At 37.1% G+C, this 20,413-nt stretch overlaps 1 protein-coding gene across 2 annotated transcripts in view; it reads right to left on the reverse strand.

Annotated features, from left to right (window-relative positions):
• Nucleotides 1-957: 957 nt before the first annotated feature.
• The window catches only part of VWF (von Willebrand factor), a 147,471-nt gene continuing 128,015 nt past the window's right edge, over nucleotides 958-20,413 (reverse strand). For both annotated transcript variants that reach the window (XM_042835063.1, XM_042835062.1), the window contains exons 45-52: nucleotides 20,035-20,218; nucleotides 19,062-19,102; nucleotides 14,033-14,152; nucleotides 10,901-10,999; nucleotides 9,974-10,102; nucleotides 8,575-8,614; nucleotides 3,111-3,208; nucleotides 958-1,296 (exon numbers count right to left, since the gene is read on the reverse strand). In XM_042835063.1, coding sequence (XP_042690997.1) covers nucleotides 1,108-1,296; nucleotides 3,111-3,208; nucleotides 8,575-8,614; nucleotides 9,974-10,102; nucleotides 10,901-10,999; nucleotides 14,033-14,152; nucleotides 19,062-19,102; nucleotides 20,035-20,218 — 900 coding nt within the window. In that variant the 3' untranslated portion in view covers nucleotides 958-1,107. The remainder of the gene's footprint in view (nucleotides 1,297-3,110; nucleotides 3,209-8,574; nucleotides 8,615-9,973; nucleotides 10,103-10,900; nucleotides 11,000-14,032; nucleotides 14,153-19,061; nucleotides 19,103-20,034; nucleotides 20,219-20,413) is intronic.

Below are 20,413 nucleotides of genomic sequence, written 5' to 3' on the forward strand. Positions count from 1 at the left end.
AGGTCCTTCTCTGCAGACCTCCTCTCCACCTGTATTGATGCATGCAGTTATTCCTCCCCAGGTGCAAGACTCCACAATTGATTACTGAACATAATCAGGTATCTCTCCGTCCAACTCTCCAGTCTATCTAGGTCTTGTTGAAAGGCAGTCTTTCAAAAATGCAAATGAAATGAACAGTTCTCTCCTCTATACTTTTATTTTTAAGTCAGTATTTCTCAATAAAAGTGCTTCACTGGCACTAAATTCTATCAGAAATTACTCTCTGGAAAATATTTTTTCTTCTGTGACCCGACTAGATTAAATGAAATTTAAATCTTGTTAGTTTTTTTTCCTGGGAGAAATAACTAAGTTAAACCTGCCCCTGACAATTTCACATTTGAAATAACTCTTTTTTAGCTAATGCAACAGATGAAATTCTAGTATGTGGAATAAAGGAAGATAACAGATTAACTTTTTCTTCAAGCTGGTCTGTAGAAGTACTGAAGTAAATAGTTAAGAGCTCTCAGCCCCATTCACAAGTACTGAGGATTTGCATACAGTACACAAGTCCTTAGCACATAATTTCTTTGCATTCAGATAAAGGAGAAAAATATATCTGTATTGCTGACATATTTGATTGCCTGAGACATAATCAATGTTGTTTCTGTATCAAGAACATCTCCCTCTTACTGTGAAGTCTCACACTATAATCACTGTACTCAGTGATAGGATGGGAGAATTAAGAGCCAAAAATGAAATGTGTACTATTTGTGGCTAAGGTCTAAAGTGGGGAAGGCAAGTGTAATGTCTTCAAAGACAACACTAAACGCTTTGTGATACGTTCTTTGGGTAGGAACAACTGTTTCAGTTACTGTGGTATTTTCTTGTATTAATGAGAATAACTTTCCATATGAATATGAAGGAACAACGTAACGTTTATTACTTCTATAGCAATAACAGTCAGAAAATACTATTCTGTTGTGCTACTAAGTTTTATTGTTTGCTATGTTGATACAATTAAGTAGAATTCTACTGGATAAGATTGGCTACAGAGAGGAAATGTGACTTGCTCAGTAAAGTTCTTCGTCATAAAACTCAAGATTAAACCACTGAGGTTCTTCAAATTACTCACTCTGTACACTTCCGCAAGCTGCATTCACACTGAGAGGCAGAAGGGATGTAATGCTGTACCACTGTGCCATTGGGACAGTGGACTGTGATGGCAACTGTGGTTGTTCGTATGGCTGTACAGCAGCTGCACATGTCTTCCCATTTCTCTGTCTGAATGGAGTATCTTGTACTGCTTCTACATTTACCCTAAGCAGAAAAACAGATACCAAGGTTGAACAGTGCCAGACCTCAGTGAAATCAGGATCCAGGTTTCTCCTTCAAAACATACATGATTTTTTTGCCTCAAGTTCAGCTTCCTGCTGCAAAGCATGAACTCAGAAATGGGTATCTTGTTCCAGAGTGTAGGATGCTAGTCAAAGAATAATGTCTCACAACCATAAGCACAGCAAAGAAAAGGTAAAGGAACTAGTTATGGAGGAAAAAATATATATGTATTTCTAGGACTGTGGAGTTGACTTCTAAACAGACCAAAAATGGTAGTTAAGAAAAATTTTTCTATTATTATCTCATCTGTATGTATGAGAACCACATTCAGGGAATGACTTAGTCCAACTGCTTCTGAGCCATGTTTCTTGCTGCTCTTCATGCTAAGTAAATACACTGTTGTATTTCTGATTGCTATTTTCCATTGTTCTTCCTGTCTCATCACTTTTCTAATTTGTACTTATGTGTCAATGATTTTGACATATGTTTTCATTATGTAAAAACAAATACCCCCATCAATCTCTATTAGAGTCCATTTATTTTTGTGTCTCTGTACTCTTATTTCTGAGATTAATAAAAAAAAATACTCATAGCATTATGAGAGAAGTGCTCAGAAAAACTATAATCTATAGCATGAGTATTTACACAATATGCGGCCAGAAACAAAATAAAATCTGTACTTTCACAGGCTAAAAAGTTAATTACTACTGATTTGCTGTGGACAGAAAAAGAGATAAAGCAAGGAGTTTTTTTGTTGTTGTCACTGTTCATTTTGTTGTTTTTGTTTTTAATGAAAGGTAACTGCTGTTTTTAAAGCTTCCATTTGTATTAGGATTTGTGCAGCAAATTGAGGTCCACCAGTATGAAAAGCCTGGCTATGTGTGCTCATAATGCCATTCCTGTTTTTTCCAAGTAGTCATGGGCAACTTGAAGACTCATTTTGCCTACTATATCAACTAAAGATAAAACTTAAAGGCTGGATGCAAACCAACTTCTTGGCAGCCATCCTTGTGCATCATCATTTTGTTGCATGTAGTTCTTGTATGAAACATCTTTATCAAACTGAGCAATTGTTCTGCTACAAACCAGTCAGGGAATAGAATGCCTTCTTTTGTTCCCTGTCTCAGAGAGACAGAAATATCTGGAAGGGATGCTATGTTCTTGTATGAAATGGAATTTGCTCTACAAGTTGCAAGGAGTGATAGGCAGAGACATTTCTTATAAAAATCACCTTCTAGTCCAACTGTGGTAACATGCAAAGACACGTAGTACACAAAAGCCACTAGTGTTCAGGATAATAGAAAAGTCACAGAGCTTACAGAGCACAAAAGTCAAATTATAGCACTTAAGTTTCAATGCCTGTTTAAATTATCATGCATCTAAATATCTATTTCTGCTCTTATAAGACAAATTCAGAACTTAAAGAAGGATACTTGTCCTTAATTTTAGACACAAATCTGAAAATCAGCCTCAGTAATGTCCAGATGAAAATTCTCTTCCAAGTCCTAACTAAACCTTGTCAGAGCCATTCATTTGGAAGCAAAGGATTGTGAACTGCACATTTGTATATTAGATTATGTTCCTCTTTTTCATGCTGGCTGAAACAAGGAAAATTCAACATCACCAAATTACTTTAGGAAGTGTCAAAAATGTTTTCATTGTCTGAGTGAATCAATGAGGACAAAAAAAAACTGGTGCTCTGTAAAGTGATCCAAAAATTCTCTTTGTGTAAGAGAAAAAGTGGGCAAGGTAAGGTGTATGCGTTGGCAAATGAAGGAGGTGATTTTATTTTTTACCTCACAATGAGAAATAGGCACTTCCTTTTCACCCACACATCCATTGATGTTCTTATACTGCAGTCTGGTACTTATTGGTCGACATTCCTCTTCCACACCTACCAAGTTAAAAAAAAATATCAATAGTGTCTGACAAATGCTGGCTGGCAATTTTTTCTGTGTAAGTGTATTGTACTACAATGATGCAACAGTGATTCCTAAAATTCCACAGAAGAACAGGGTTTCTCTTATGTTTCTTTTCAATTAATTGCTTTGTTTTTAAACTCTCTCAGCAACTAATATTTGCCTTTTCTCTGGTAGCTTCTATTAGGTGTCCCAATTTTAAAAGATGATTCAGCCCTACATTGAGCGAACTGATGTAAAGCAATGATGACACATCCAGGAAACCCAGTAACTCAACCAGAGAAAAAATAGTACCCTGGCTTGGCTACACCTGGAACTGTTCCAAGAGAGATATTTCATTCACTTGAGATGATGCCCTTCAAGATGAGTCAATGGGAGCAAGTCTCCAGATCACATTACAGACTGAGGTGAGTCACTGACTACAAGAGTGTAGGACTTGTTATGGTACGCTAAGGAAGTACAGCCTGAGGTTCTACAAGACTCACTAGGATATTTTTAAGGATGTCTTGGATGATAGACTCCCTAGTCTTTGCATTCGGTTGGTATGGAGGCTTAAGCATCAGCACTTGGACCATAGGTCACAGTGTCTGAGTCTAGGTTTGCAGGGTTGTGATGACCCCCACCAGATAGTGAGTATCTGTGGCCACTTAGGACTTTCATACTGATCAACCAGAGAGGGAAACAGGATGAGACTGTGGGTCTTGCTCATATTTGCCAGGGTTCTAAGAATGTACATGTGTTTGTGTGTATGACCTTTTAGGATATACGTTCAGCCTCACCATTGCCTAGAGCTGGGGACGTGGAGCTCTAGCAGTCTTGCCTATTTCAAGCTGTTATATTTTACAATACTTCATAGTTCTTGCATGTGAGGTGTATTTTGCAGAAAACCAATGTGAAGAGGGAAAAAAAATTACAGAACCATTTCTGAAAATATCTAAGTTTTGGTCAATAGGAATTTTGTCACTGTCCTCATTGGGCCATGAAATAATCTAATACATGTTTTTTTAGTACTTTTCGCTGTTAGTGGTTACGAAGTCCTCAAGTTTAGTTTTATGCTTCTATCTAACAAGAAATTAGACAGAATTTAATGTTTGTTATGTGGGGAGCAGCAAAACAAAAACAAGCCAACAAAAAAAAAAAAAAAAAAAAAAAAACCACCTCCATAGTTCCAGGCCTGCTGGAGTTTCAAATTCTCCTTTAATGATTTAATCATTTCACTTGATAAAACTTGTCCACATAGGAAAAACACACACTTGTGTGCGCATAGCTGAAAATAATCGTTAGACTCAACAGCAGCTTCATTGACTTTCTAATCTTGACTTATTGACTTGTTCCCAAATTACTTCAGTTTTCTTATTTACTTTTTCATAGACTTTTTCCTTTGCAAAGACTGCTGCTTGTAACTTACAAAGACATTTTCAATTGGGATCAGCTGAGAAAAGATGTAGAAAGCAGAGATACAACTCATTTCTTAAGAGGAAAACAAGGAATATCCTTTGCAAATACCGAAGTCCCTTGATGCAAAAATGTAATGAGAAAATAAGCCTGTTCAATTACACACTCCTAAGTATTTTAAACCTGGAACAATGCACTTGGCACACTAATTAGCTAAGACTGCCAAGTCATATCATACAAAGAGAAACTGGTCCTTAAACAACATTTGCTCCAATCACTCTAGACTATTATTTGAACTTGAGAGAATAAATTAATTATTTGTCCAATTATTAACATGCTTTTTTTTTTCCAGTATGCAGTATTTCATTTAACTTAATTTTACTATTGCAAGGAGCTTTTAAATTACTATAACCATTAAATAAACATATTTATTGAGCTATGATCATTCAGAAGAGGCTTTCTTCTCTACAAAATTACAATGATAGGAATTCTCAGTGAAGTCCACTCACCCCACACATCTTTTAAATCTTAAGGTATTTTTGTGAATAGGTGATTTTCAGCATTTCTTACATGAAGCCTGGTATACTAAAGCTCTCATCACTAAATTACCTGTTTATGCCATTTGATGACAATCTTTCTCAATAGTTTTTTGACTTTTATTTCTACAGTCAGAACTCAGTGTTTATGCAGACAAGCAATGGCTTCAAACTCTGTAGAGTTTACTTCTTTCACCGGGGGTGTTATTACGTTGCTAATCTTTTATTTATTAGCACATGCATAGAGCAAATAAAAGAGATAACAAAGGACAAGCAAGATGTTTTGTTTTTTTTTATGAGCTGCAAGTTTTGTGTTTATTATTCTTATTATTATTATTATTACTATTTAAAAAGGAGAAAACTGAGAGATTGTCTTATAAAAAAAAAGAATCATAGAAACAGAATGGCAAGGTTGGAAATGACCTTGAAGATCACCTAGTCCAACAATCCTCCCACTACCATTGCTACCACAAGCACTAAACCATATCTCGTAGCTCCTCATCCAGATGCCTCTTGAACACTGCGAAGGATAGCAAATCCACCACCGCCGGTGGTGGACCATTCCTCCAGTGCCTGACCACTCTCAGAGATAAAAAGTACTTCCTTATGTCCAACCTAAACCTCCTCTGGTACAACTTGTGGTCATTTCCTCGGATCCTGTTTGTTGCCTGGGAGAAGCAGCTGAACCTCTCCTCATCACAACCTCCCTTCAGGAAGTTGTAGAGTGCAATGAGGTCTCCCCTGAGCCTCCTCTTCTCCAGACTAAACAATCCCAGCTCCCTCCGCTGCTCCAAACCCCTCACCAGTTACACTGCCCTTCTCTGGACATGTTCCAGGGCCTCAAAGTCTTTTCTGTAGTGAGGGGCCCAAAACTGAACACAGTAATCAAGGTGCAGCCTCACCAGTGCTGAGTGCAGGGGATGATTACCTCCCCACTCCTGCTGACCACGCAATTTTAATGCAGGCCAGCATAGCATTGGACCTCTTGGCCACCTGAGCACACTGTCAGCTCATGTTCAACCGAGCATCAACCAATACCCCCAGGTCCCTTTCCTCTTCACAGTCATCCCCACTCAACCACTCAGCCCCAGGCCTATAGCGCTGCATGGGGTTATTGTGGGCAGAGTGCAGGACCCAGCACTGGGCCTTGCTGAACCTCATCCCATTCACCTCAGCCCAGTGATCCAGCCTATCCAGATCCCTGTGAAGGGCCTTCCTACCCTCAGGCAAACCGACACCACCTCCCATCTTGGTGTCATCGGTGTACTTACTGAGGGTACACTCAATCCACTCATCTAACTCATCAATAAAGATATTATACAAGATGGGCCCCAATACCAAACTCTGGGGGACACCACTTGTAACGGGTTGCCAGCTGGACTTAACTCCATTCACCACTACCTGCTGGGCACAGCCCTCTAGTCAGTTCCTTACCCAAAGAAGGGTATTCCTTTCCAGACCACGGGCAGCCAGTTTCCCCAGGAAGATACTGTGAGAGATTGTGTCAAAGGCTTTGCTGAAGTCTACACAGACTACATCAACAGTCTTTCCCTCATCTACCAGTCTGGTCACCCACTCGTAGAAGGAAATGAGGTTGATCAAGCATGACCTGACTTTCACGAACCCGTGCTGGCTGAGTCTGATCCCCTGAATGCCACATATCATGTGAGCTGTCCCAGGATGATTTGCTCCATAACTTTCCCTGGTACCAAGGTCAGGCTAACAGGCCTGTAGTTCCCTGGATCCCTTCATGTAGATGGGAGTCACACTGGCAAGACCCCAGTCCTCTGGGATCTCTTCGGATAACCAGGAGAACTTGTAGATGGCCACAAGTGGCTCTGCAATCATCCCTGCCAGCTCCTTCTGCACCCTAGAATGGAGCCTGTTTGGTCCCATGAACTTGTGACAGCCCAGATGAAAGAGGAGCTCTCGAACTGTCCATCTGAATCACCGGGGTTGTATTCTGTGTAGCATTCCAGGCTTCCGGATCAGGGCACAACGTGCCCTGATGATAACTGATCTGCCTATGTAGATGCAAAGAAAGCGTTGTGGACCTCAGCCTTCTCCTTATCCTCAGTGGTCACATTCCCCACTGCATCAAGGATGGAAATTCTCCACAGTTCTTCTTTACCACTGATATGATTATAAATGGATTTCTTATTCCCTTTTATTGCAGTGGCCAATCTGAGTTCAAGTTGGGTTTTCACCCTCCTAACTTCCTCCCTGCATACCTTAGCAACTTCCTTATAATCTCCCCAAGTACCCTGTCCCTTCTGCCAGAGGACATAGACTCTCTTTTTCTTCCGGAGTCTCAACAGTAGTTTCCGGTTCATCCACACTGGTCTTCTTCCCCTATGGCTCGACTTATGGCGTTCAGGAATAGCCTGTTCTTGTGCCTATAAGATTTCCATCTTGAGGAGCATCCAGGGTTTCTTTACCCCTTTACCCTTAAGGAGTGACTCCCAAGGGACCCATGCTACAAGTATCCTGAGCAGGACAAAGTCCATCCTCTTGAAGTTCAAGATAGCAGTTTTGCTAGTCTCCCTTCTGACATCGCCAAGAATAGAGAATTCTACAGTTTCATGGTTGCTCTGCTCAAAACAGTCCCCAACCTTCACATCTCCCACCAGTCCTTTTCTGTCAGTGAAGAGCAGGTCTAGCAGGGCATCACCTGTGATAGGCTCTCCTATCAGCTGCGTAAGGAAGCTATCTTCCAAACACTCTAGAAACTTCTTGTACTGCTTCCTCTATGTTGTATTATATTTCCAACATATATCTGGAAAACTGAAGTCTCCCATGAGAATGAGTGCTGGTGAGCACTCAGAGATTCACCGTAGAAATGAGAGCCCACCCTTCCTCGTGTAAGGAAGCCCTTTCTAGGTTTGACTGCCATTTAATGCATTAAATTAAGAGTTGCAGGACTGACCCCTTAATGACAGAACTTAAGATGCAGGCAGATTGTTCAGTAGGCATAAACCTTTGACAAGTATCTGTTTCCAACAATTTTTTTGTTATAATATATATTAAAAAAAATTATAATTACTTTTCTTACACCAGCTCATTCTGCTAAATCTATTTTCAGTCCATTGATTATTCATTAAGTGTTTGACTCAGTCTCAGTTTATGTGTCATGTCGATCTGCATATTTGTAACTTCCTTTTCTCTTCAGATAAACAATAAAATATAACATTAGTAATTAATTAACAAGTGCATAATGGTACATATTGAAATGTAGAGAACATCTGTTTCTTTCAAAGTGCTTATAAATACTGTCAAAACACATATTATAGAGGAAAAAACATGACAGCATTATCCACGGGGGTACTGGGGATGACATTTCTTAGCTCTCCTTATCCAAAAGCTTATGTTCTCTGCAATTTCCAAATAAGACTTTTGGCTTATTTACTTACATGTGTCACAGCAGGTATTGCCTAGTTTTGCAATTCTCCCCTAAAACAACAAAAATACAAATATTTTGACTCTACTGATACACATTTGTTCTGCTAAAAGTCTACAAAATATGTTTGAAACAGTGTGTTAGGCAAGAGAATTGTATTTCTATAAATATATAAAAATACAAATCTATAGTAGTAACCAATCTCATTTTAATCTACTTAAAGGTGTTGAACGTGTGATTACATTTGTTGATAAAAGATTGGAAGTAACTGAATATTTTAACATGTTCAATACTTTAAAATATTACTTTCACTTTAGCTAATAGTAGAAGTTTTCTAAAGTAAAGATGCAGAATACAGATCAACTCCTAGGAACCAAAGCGATAAAACAACATATTCAAATCTTCTCTGAAAGAAAAATAGTTAAATGTCCCTCCTGACTTTTTTTTCTAAACTTACTGTAACAAGAGAAAAACCCACTAATTTTACAGATGATGTAGTGGGGCTTTGCTGTTGTTTTGCAGTGGAGGAGAATAAATGCAATTTGGGAATTTTGGTGTTAAAAATTATTCCCCATTGATTTACAATCAGGGCATTCTGAATGTTGTGATAACACCATGCCTGCAACATAATCCAGCATTATTCAAAAATTTTGTTTGTGTTGCAGTGACTTCCCAAAATGGTTTTATTCTTTCTGCATTTAACACATCAATTCTTTCTCCATTTTTTTGGTTGTATGTTGAGCAAGGTTTGGGCATGAGCTTTATTTAAGGTTTCCTATTTCCTGTCATGCTGAAAAAATGGGACCAGGTGGATGTAGTATCTGAGTGATGCTAGCTAAGCAAAAATAGAATACTATGTGCAACACCCCTTCCTGGACTGCACATGTAGGGCTTTTGTTACACCATTATACCAAACCACTGCAAATGCAGAGGCTTGAGCTCTTCCAAGAGCATGAGTAAAACTTCCTTTCTATAATCTTTTAAGAGAGTAGAGAAAAAATGCTTTGGTATTTAATGTATATTATCAAAAGCAAAAAAAAAAAAAAAAAAAAGAATCCAATTCGACTGTTTTCTCAGTATGCATAATTATTCACTCAGCTTTGCTCAGGATACTGAACTGAAAATACTGTGAGAACAATAATTTTCTTGGTTTTACTGCTTCATATGAAATCTCATGGAATTACTGCATCTCTCCAGCAGTAGACTCTCACATGCAACTAGCATTTATTTTAAAATAAAGGAAACTTACAGTTTTCTGAATTTCAAAGTAAGATCAAATTCAGTTTAGCCAAGGTGTGGTTAGAGAACTGGAGTTTCCTATCCCTAATACACTTAAGGTACTTATATACAGAACAATAAACTTGACAAAGGCTATTGGGAAACATAGAAACAGAACCCATTTCACTACTTACACCTTCAGCCAAACATCTTCTGGGATCAAATGGAGGACAGCCAGTGATTCTCCTTTCCCAGATAAATTCCCCTTTCTCATTTATTTTACAGAAGTGACTATCACAGCCATCCTGAAGTGATTCATTTGGCTGGAAAGATTTAAGAACTGTTAGCTTTCTACTAAAGTACAGGATAGTAAGTTTTCAGGGTACTGTACAAACTGATATTCCTTTATTAATATTCTAGTAATATACCATATTCAAGTAATATACCATTGTGGGGAAGCTTATAAAACATGGCAATCTCCAGTAAACCGTAATTTTCTAAAAATAATTACTTACTTACATAGCAGTACTGAATACAGCTCAGTGAAGACTGCCAAATCTGACCTTTTTTAGCTCTAACCAGGGAAGGAACTTCCATTAACTTAAGGAAGAAACTTGTCTAAGCAAGAAAAAAATTGTCTTTTGAAGAGACATATATATGCATATTTAATAGCTGGCAGAGTGAGGAGCTCCCTCAATGAAATAACACAATCACACACAAGGAACTCCTGTTTAAGAAACAATCAAGCTGGGATTTTTTTTTTTTTTTTTCAGGTTCACATTTTCAACTTAAATTACCCATTTTGTTTCAAAGGAGGATTTAGATTTTTGCTAGGTAGCTGTTGACTTCCTATTCAAGTTAAAGTTATTTAATAATATTCAAACTTCTAGACGTCTAGGTTATCCTTCTCTAATTCACTCTGTTGTGAACTCTTCATTTTCTTCTATAAATAACAAAAAAACTTTCTTTAGAAAACATTCTAGGATATAAAATAAAAGGTACTAACAATGCCTTACTGATTAACAAAAAAGAGAACAAAAAAACCTTTTCTTGTAGCTACCAGAAGTCTGTGCTACATATATGTTAACTCTTTAGTAAAAGAAACAGTGCTTTGAACTTACCTGAAGGTACTGAAACCTTCCATCTCTCAGTCTGATGCCACATGAAGTTGGCACACATTTTCCACAGCAAGAACCAGAAATTTCCTGCCTTCTGTAATTCTAGAAGGCAAAAAACTTCACATGGAATTGTTTCTCTTTTTTTTTCTTTTCCTGTTTGTTTGCTGGGGCTTTTTTTGTTTGTTTTTGTTGTCTTTTTTTTTTTGTTTTTGTTTTGTTTTGTTTTTTCCTAAGCATGTTTCCTACGCTTTTTTATAGAAGGTGTTTCCCAGGGGGAAGAGAATGGAGGAAGGATTCAATAGCTGAAGAAATGGTAAGCAAATATTTTTCAGTTTTTTGTTTGTTTGTTTGTTTTTAAAGTAAGTCTAAACTAGCTCAATCTAACTAATTGCACGCTTTTGTTTTATGCTGATTTATATAATAAATCAATATAAACTGATTTATCTACTGATTTATAATAAATATAGAAAGAAGTTAATTTCCAATTACAAAGTCTCCTGTGTCCACTAAATTCAATATTCTGTGACTATAACTGTTGCAAGATAAGGTTCACCAAAAGAAGTGACAGTAGGAGGAAACAAATCATTAAAATATTTTGAGAGGCATGCAATTCACTTTTGTGGTGGGTAGGAACTTTTCCATAAGCTAATAAATACGTTTCTCCGTAAGGCCATTTTTCTCCATAAACTAAGAGGGTTAGAAAACCAGTAAAGATTGGACAGGGAAATGGAAGAATAAGGCTAAGATGGAAATTATGAAGTATGAAAAGAAAGAGAGTAACGGAGAGGATACAGTATCACAAAATGAAAAAGAAGGAAGGAAGGAAGGAATAATAGAGTCTGAAAAAATGGCATAAGAAAAGGAAAAAACATTGGCAGGGGAAGGAGTATGGAAAAACGAGTAGAACTTGATGGTGAGGATAGAACAGATATAATGGTAACTGAAAAATAAACAACAGAAAGAAACTAACTTAAGACAAGAAGTATCCCACAAAAATGTCTCCAGCTGCTACACATAAACAAGCTGCTTATGATTAGCTGAATTTTCCTTAAGACAAAAAGCACTTCCTGATCAAATGAAGGCATGCTTGTTATCCATATGAATTATTATAAAAAATAATTTGGGGAGAGTGGGGTGTTAATATTAAACCACAGGCAGAAAACTAATTAGGTAAATTTGCTCTACTACTAAAAATGTAAGCACTTATAGCAGGCCATAAACAGAAAACACATGGATCCTGAAGAACATAATATGGTGCAGTTGGCTGCATTTCAATGACCAGTGCACTGAGTTTCATAGCTTCAAGATATAGCAGAAAGCAAGTGTTCCTGAGACAGTACATACTCTACCCCATGATTTTGTCCATTATGGAGGAATTGTTTTTAATCTGGGTATATTACAAGATCAGTGACTGAGACAGAAAAGATCCAAAGTGAGTGTGTAAATTTCATTGGCCTTAGAGTGATTAATTCCATTAATTTGATTTATTTGAATTTGGTTTCCTTTGAGTTCCAGTATGATTACTATGGCTACAATGGGACACGTACATCTAGACCTGTAAGCTCTATTGGGTAGCTGTGCATCTCCGAAACAAAATTTCATGGTGTTTAATAATCCCAACTGGAAATAGCTCTTTTTTTTGTTTTTATTTTTGTTGTTTGTTTAGTCTGAATTTTTGAGTCAGGTTGTAGGAAGGCTGTTTGGGAATTATACGGATGTCAAAAGGGGCAAGAGTGGAATGTTTCCCCTTCTGTTTTTACCATGTATTTTATCGATCCTCCTACCTTAATTTTTACAGCTAGCACTGAAAAGGAAGAATTCTTGTTTGTGCATGTCTGTGTGTGAACATACGTGTGCACACATGTTACTGGTCACAGATTCATTTTAGTATATCTTTTGTCATTTATCTACCAGATTACATGTTGTGAAAGAGAGAAAGATGTTCAGCACCAATGTTCATCATTTATTTTCTCTTCAGGAGTGTGTGTCTAAAATCGTATCTTATATGAGTGGCAATATTAGGATCCAGATCTACATTCCACATTCATCCCTTTGTCACTTGGTACAAACGAACAGAGTCAAGGCCTGTTTTCTCAACCAACAGACTAATGGAACACATATGTGTATGTCTAAATTGCCTTCTCCCAATAAAAGAGACTGGCTGTTTCTAGTTTGTGTAGGAAACAGAGGTCAACAAATAACCTCTGCCTATTTAATTGTTTGTAAGACAAGCTAACTGGGACACTTCTAATGATTAATCAATATCAGGGGTTGCAGGTCATAACTTGAGGCTGTAGTTGTGTTCTGTTTTGTTTACTAGTGCAGCTGGCATAGTGGAAGTTTGATTTACTACTTTTTCCTTCCAACTTCTACCAGCCTTCCCCATGACACTGTCCCCTCCTTTTGCAAGGACTCTGTTGATCTATTCTTCTCCTAGATATCAACCAGGAATCCCATATGATTGTGTCAGAGATGTGTTTGTGATGCAATGGCCATTGCTTGCACAGGCTGTGGGTTTGTGTGGGCCCATTGGACTCCATTCACCACACATGGAAAGGCAGAGAGAAGAGGACATTTAAACATTTTCTGTGAAATTTAGTTGCTGCTCTGTGTTCTTTGGACAGGGGGAGACAGAAGCAGCCTCTGCAATTTGCTTAGATCTCCCTCATTTTGAATTGTTAACACTAAAAGAAAATATATATATATGATTCAGCAAACTACTCATGCACTCCAGTCACACTGTTGGTCAGCAGAGTACAAATGAGAGCTGTTTGCCAAGCTTATTCATTGCTAATGAATGCATGAAGCATCAGCAGACTTCAAAAAGGCCAGTGAAACTAATAGTGATAATCACTTCAAATTACTACTGGGTTCAGCTATTAGACAATTTGGAAATAGTCACAGGAAAGTCCTGAAGGAGGAAGATTCTGTCTGAGCTGTCAGTTCCTAGATGGACAGAGAAAATGTAGGAAAGGACACCATAGTAGTTATAGCACTTCCTGTAACAGTGATTTTTAAAATCTCATTTTGCCCAAAAGGTAAGTAGCCTGAGTTGTACAAAAAAAACCTGTATATACAGTGAAGATCTTATCATCAGACACTCTTAATTAGAGCATCCAGAATACTTGCACTTACTGTTGGGCATGGTTCACATCTGAATTTTGTACATGTCAGACTGTATCTCCGAGAAGAAGACACTGACTGGAGGGAGCAGATGCAAGTTGTGCATTGATCCACCATCATGCGTTTCCAAGGCTGAAACATTAGAAATGGCTTGTAAGAGTCTGTCTCGAGCAAAACTCAAACAAATGAGCAATTTTATCTGTGTTAACTATCTTTCATTAAGCAAAGTTCTTCAAGTGTTTGCAAGAGAAAGAAAAATCAATGCCCTCATTTTCCAGAGATCCAAATTTTACACCTACAATCTCCCAACAAGCAGCAAAGCAGAAGCCTATTTTTCTAGTAAATCACTTAGAATTCTGTTATTTCCAAAATGGCATTATGATTACTTCCTTAATTACAGAACTAGCAAGGAAGAAAGGAATCTTTGAAAACAGTAAGAAAGATTTTGTCATGAGTTGTCCTTACTATGTGTTAGGTGGTTCCCACCAGTTCATTTTTCTCAAGTGCTATGAATCAGTTCACCAACAATATTTTGTTCTTGAGCCATCACAGCTAACCATTCATGAACGAAAATTACTTGTTATTGTTTCTATATTAAAAAAAAAAAAAACAAAAAAAAAACTACTACTTAGAATCCCTGGAGGCTTAAAAGTTTAAAATTGGCAAGAGTAGAAGGAGAAAAACAAACAGAAAGCAGCTACTGAATGATGCACTGGACTCCCTCAGTTACAAGAAAATCAGTGACTGAACTGGCAGAGAACTTTTTTGCAGCATTGTTTTCTTAATTCTATCACCTTTTTGAAAGTAAGCAAAAATGACATTAAAATGTAGAGTGGAAAATGCCACACTTCTAGATAGGAAAGGATAGGATGTGGAGTTAACAACTGGATTAAAGAAATTCTAAATCCAAATTCTTTCTGCTTCTAAAGCACATAGCCTTTCATTTTAACCTCAAAATAATAAACTGCTTTGGCTAAGTGGACAAAATTGGTGGAGTGCATGAAAGATTGCACAAAGAACATCTGAAAACTAATAAACAGACACCGAATATTGCATGACAGAAGCTTTGAGTAGGCTTCAAAATGGAATTTCACTGCTGATTTCTCAGAGAACAGGAATTTTCTGTGTCTCATACTGCAAGTAACCATAATTTCATTTTTTTATTACACACAAGTAGACATTCCTGGAACAAATGGAGCAAAATTAAGAAGTTAACCAAAGCAACTGTGTAAAGGTAATAGATTTAGGGGTAGTTCTGAGCCACATACCCACTGAAGAAAAAATTCTTTGAATAAAGAATATTAATTACATTCTTTCACTAGACCTCAGCACAACAGCTGTCTTTAGAGCTCAGTGGTTTTTAATAGAGCACCAACAAAAGAAATGACTTATTTTTGTTTTGTAGAGTTCTAGGAAAAAGATCCACCATGAACAATATGATGGAGGTTTTAATTCTGATGGGAAGATACCAGTATTTTAATAATTTAGCTTGAAATTTCAGTATAAGATCCTTCACTTCTACCAATTTAACTTTCTATTACGAATATCTAGAGAGTTGAAAGAACTGAATGAATTCAGACATGAAGGCACACACAGGCAAGCAAATATACAAAACACATTGTTTTGTCTACTCTTAACATTGGAAAGGGTTTGTATATCAGAATGACAGTTCCAGTACAGAATTTATGGCCCCTAAAGGTCATTTGGTTCACTGATAATAGCACAGCTGTAGTGGGTTACTAATCAGGAGATCAGGCTGCCCAGGACCCCATTCAATTTGACACTGAGCACCTACAGGGATGAGGCATCCTTCTCTCAGCAGCCTGTTCCACCCTCTGAATAAAAAATTTCTTCCTATGTCTAACCTAAATCTCCTCTCTTTTACTGTAAAGGCATTACCCTTTGTCCTGTCTCTATCAGACCATGTAAAAAGTTGATCCCCTTCCTGCTTGCAAACTCCCTTCAAGTACTGGAAGGCAACAGTGAGGTCTCCCAGAGCCATCTCTTCTCCAAGCTAAACAAGCCCAAATCCCTTTCTTCACAGGAGGGGTGCTCCAGCCCTCTGACCATCTTTTTGGCTATAAACATACTTAATTCAGTTCCTCTAGATGTGAATGTTTACACAAAATTCCTTAGCAACACAGGCTTTCATATCATGAAGAAAGGATCTAAAAAACCACAACTGATATAACAATTGCTATTCTGATTGGATAGTTTAAAAATTCCAATTTTATAGAAAAAGATAAGTAATGGTGAGCTATCCAAAAATCACTGTTATGGGCAGAAATGAAGTGCATACTGGAAACACTAGTTAGAACAAAGCACACAAAAATGGAGGAAAGATTTACTTTGATCCAAAATTTCTATTACAGCTTAGTTTTAAAATTTTTTATAGTGTTTAGCAATCAGCATGCAAATGGACTTTAATAATGATATTTTGTGAGCAAACATAGCTTAGGATAACAGAAATGAGTGAAACAATAGATTGATATGACTTTTTCCCTTCATATAACACACAGCTATCATATATTTTCTTGGCTAGCATAGAATAAAATGTCAACATCTGCTAGCCCAGTGTTTCTCAGTGCAAATAAAATTAAATGCATAAAGCCAAGATCTGTTCAGATCTCCTACAAAACTACAACTCAATAAATGCCTGAGAAAACAGATGAGTGATGCAGATAATCCTTCCAGTAACTACAAACACCTGCTTGGAATTCTGCAGGAAAGCTCACCATATTTTTAAGAACAGTGGAGTGAATATGATACATTGAATTACACAGTTAACAACTGCAGTAAATGACTCAAAACTTTGAACTATTCACTGAATGAGTTAATAGAGTGAAGTTTTTCCCTGATTTAAAATGAAATCTGAAACCTATTATTAAAAGACACAGAATAAAGGGTTTGAAATCCTGGAAGTACAAACTTATGTGAGCAAAACATCTCCCTTCCTGACCAGAGCTCTAAAACAGTTACTGACGTAAGAAGTAGACTAAGATAAAGCTGTGGTAACCCCAGCTGTTCAAAAAAATTTCAGACGTACAGCTAATCAGCTTAAAAGAAATAATTGAATGAAAACAAAAAAAAGAAAGTATGCATTAAACAAGTTCTAATTTAAGATCCACAAAATACTTTTATCCTTATTTTTTTCCACTAAAATGTCCATTTTGTCTAGATAGCTTCCAAAATTCATATCTCCATTCAAATTTCACACTCTTCTCTCCACTCTGAAAAAATGTTACTAACTGTGTTGCTGAATGCTAGGTGCCTGATACAGTGCAAAATGAGAAGCGTTGAAGCAATACAGCAGCTGAGGCCTACCTGTACCCTCAAAATCTTTTCACAGACTGTTTGATAAAATGGCTAATTGTCAAAACGACAAATGAAACATTTTAAAACCTGGATTAAAAAAATAAGGTTTTATAGAGGTCCAAATAGCAAACAAAAATGAATCATAATGCAATTGTGTCACATCATGAATTCGTGATAATTTGGGAAATTTTATTAAGATAGAAATTTTTTCAGTATTTGACAAATTTAAAGATTTTACTTTTTATCTTCAAAATTCTTAATAAGAGCTCTTAATAAGAGCTTTCTCAAAAATTTCTAATGTTGTACTTAAAATATTTTTAAATACTTGAAAACAGAATAAGGACTCTGACAAATCCAGTCAACATTTTGTCGGAAGAGAAAAAATTATCTGTTCATCAAATAACAGCATGCAATTGGAAAGATACCTTCTTTTTGCAGCACAGAATTTTATTTATAAATTTATACCCACACAATCTATGACAACAGATGTCAGGAGCTGACAATTTTACTGAATTATACTGAATTGTACTCTTTACAAGAAAGTTTTTTATGAAAGGCTTTGTCTCTCAACATACTGTAGAGGAGACAAATAGAGGAATCAAAGAGAAAGCAGTCTATTTAAGATTTAACCACTTTAAAGCCCTTCTTCCAGCATTCAGGTAGAAAGGCATAGTTATCCCTTGAATAACTCCTTGAATAATTCCTTCCCCTACAGGGAAGCTATCTATACGGAATGATGGAGGTTTAATGGCTTAACCTCTAACAAAATGAAGAACTTATACCTACTAAATATTAAAAAAAATCCAAAATGGAAGCAATAGATGGAGAGAGGTGCTCTCTGCTCAAAAAAGCAAAGAGTTTTGCTCTTTGAGAGTCCAAAGAGATTTGGACTTTATCAATATACTTTATCAATATACTTTATCAATAAATGAAAAAAAGGAATGTATAGGTTAAAATTTAGGTTAAATGAATAAAGAGCACCTGTTTCCCCCGAGGATGTTGAGAGAGCTGTCTGACACCAGAGGTGATGCCAGAACATGGATTTAGGGGAATAATGGCCTATTGACAGAGCTCTCCAAAGATTTAACATGAGATCAGACGTTTAACTACAATCCTTCCCACTGTCATGGACTGGGTAAAACACATCTCTATCTATCGACTAATATGCACTTGAGACAAAAACTTTCTCTGAGCTGAGATCAGCAGAGATTTTAAAATGGCACAGAAGGCAAGCAGGAGCTTAGTTTTCCTATTCCTGCTACTAAGGAGTGAGAGTCCTCCTTCCACACAGGTGGAACAAGAATCTCTACCCTTTCTTAATCTTTCTCATTCTCTTGGTAGAATACAAGAAGCATTCCCTTCCCTGAGATTGGTAAGAACCACCTTAGAGATTATCCATCACAGGCAATTTCCTGTGTGTCTGGTAGCCTGTAAGTCATTACACAATGCACATTAGCACAGTTTCTAAGAACGTATTTTCTGAACATCCTTTCAAGATAAGATCACATGACTTTCCCTATTTTGCAGAGATGCTCACTTGTCATACAAGAAAGTTTGTGCACATGTGGAACTCTTATGATTGCTTTGCCTCACTGGTAGGGATTCTGGCTGAGAAAAGCTGCCCTGTACACTTATGTGTATTTGAGCAAGCCTGTTTTCTTCAAAAGCCCATTCAAACGAGCTAAGTGTCATATCACTAAAGCAAATAAAAAGAAGCTTATCTTACCCCAATAAGAGTGCCATTCAAAGGACAACCATTCATGGGTACTGAAAGAGATGATAACATTGCATTTAATGTGCTGTTACTTGGACTTAATAAAGCAGAAGTATATATTCTTTATTCATTAAAGTTCCAACTGAGGATATCTAAATCCAGGTTCAGCGAAAATAAATACAATTTTACATTCTTACATTATAATTTGAAAAGTAATAATTTGCCAGTTATACCGATATCCACATCCAAACATCCCTTGCCTCCAAATATCCCTTGTTGAACTGCTTGTTATTTCTTTCCCTAACCTTTTCTTAAATTTATTTATTATGTAGATTTCCCCCTGTTTCTATCCTCACATTCTCAGAAAACACACTCAAAAGTTTTCAGCAAGTTACAGCACTTATTTCTCTTCCTTCTTCCACTGAAGTTCCTTCCCATGAGGTTGTCCCAAATACCTGTAAATTATATGTGACTGAGAGTCTACCCAGACTGCGTCCAAACAGCCAAATCTTTTTTATATCTATTTTTGCTGTAAGTATATGCTAGTAAATGGCCACCACTATAACACTCAGATGTCCAGAAGGCATAATGACATGAAAACTCCCTGTTCGTAAGGAGTAAACAACACTGATGTTGGTAACAGCATTGCACCTTTCTAGGTCAAAAGCATGTCAAGACCTTGTAATAACTGCTTAACAACACAAGCTAGTGCTGTAACTTGCTGTTCAGACATAGCCTGGCACGTCCCTCTAAGTAGTGACAACAGTAATTCAAAAGGAAACTGAGAACATTGTTTAGAAAGAGAAAATAATAGCAGCAGGAGCTACTATAGTCAATGTTTAAATTATGCAGGATAGCTTGAAAGTGATATTACACTTGCATAGGATATACTTTTGAAATTGCCACTGTAAAACAGGAGATTGGCACATGAGATGATTAACTCTTTACTAATTTCATTTGTCATTCATCATACATAATTCCTTACCACATCTGCACGAAGGACAGCAGTCTATTACTTCGTCACAGCGTAATTGAGTTCCATCTGGACAGTCAGGTACATCCATGTGAGAGCAGGACAGATTCTTTTGCTGCACAAAAACCTCATCATTCACTCGGACGCACTCATTAATTATGCACCTATTGAAGGGGGATTGCCACTCCGTGCCAACCTGACAGAAAGTGTAAAAGGATTAAATACAGGCAGCAGTTTTTGTGTCACTAAACAAAGTGAAGGGCACCCTAGTCAAAGCATTAGTTTGCAGAATATACATCCACTGCTTTGGGAACAACCTGTCACTCAAAATCTCTTCGCAAGCCCATACTGTGATGATATGTTTACAAAATAGTTTTCTGCTTGGTTTTTA

This window comes from Centrocercus urophasianus, unplaced genomic scaffold (assembly GCF_019232065.1).
Source record: "Centrocercus urophasianus isolate 14NV4802_14NV808 unplaced genomic scaffold, USGS_Curo_1.0 seq_5, whole genome shotgun sequence".
Taxonomy (NCBI): Eukaryota; Metazoa; Chordata; class Aves; order Galliformes; family Phasianidae; genus Centrocercus; species Centrocercus urophasianus.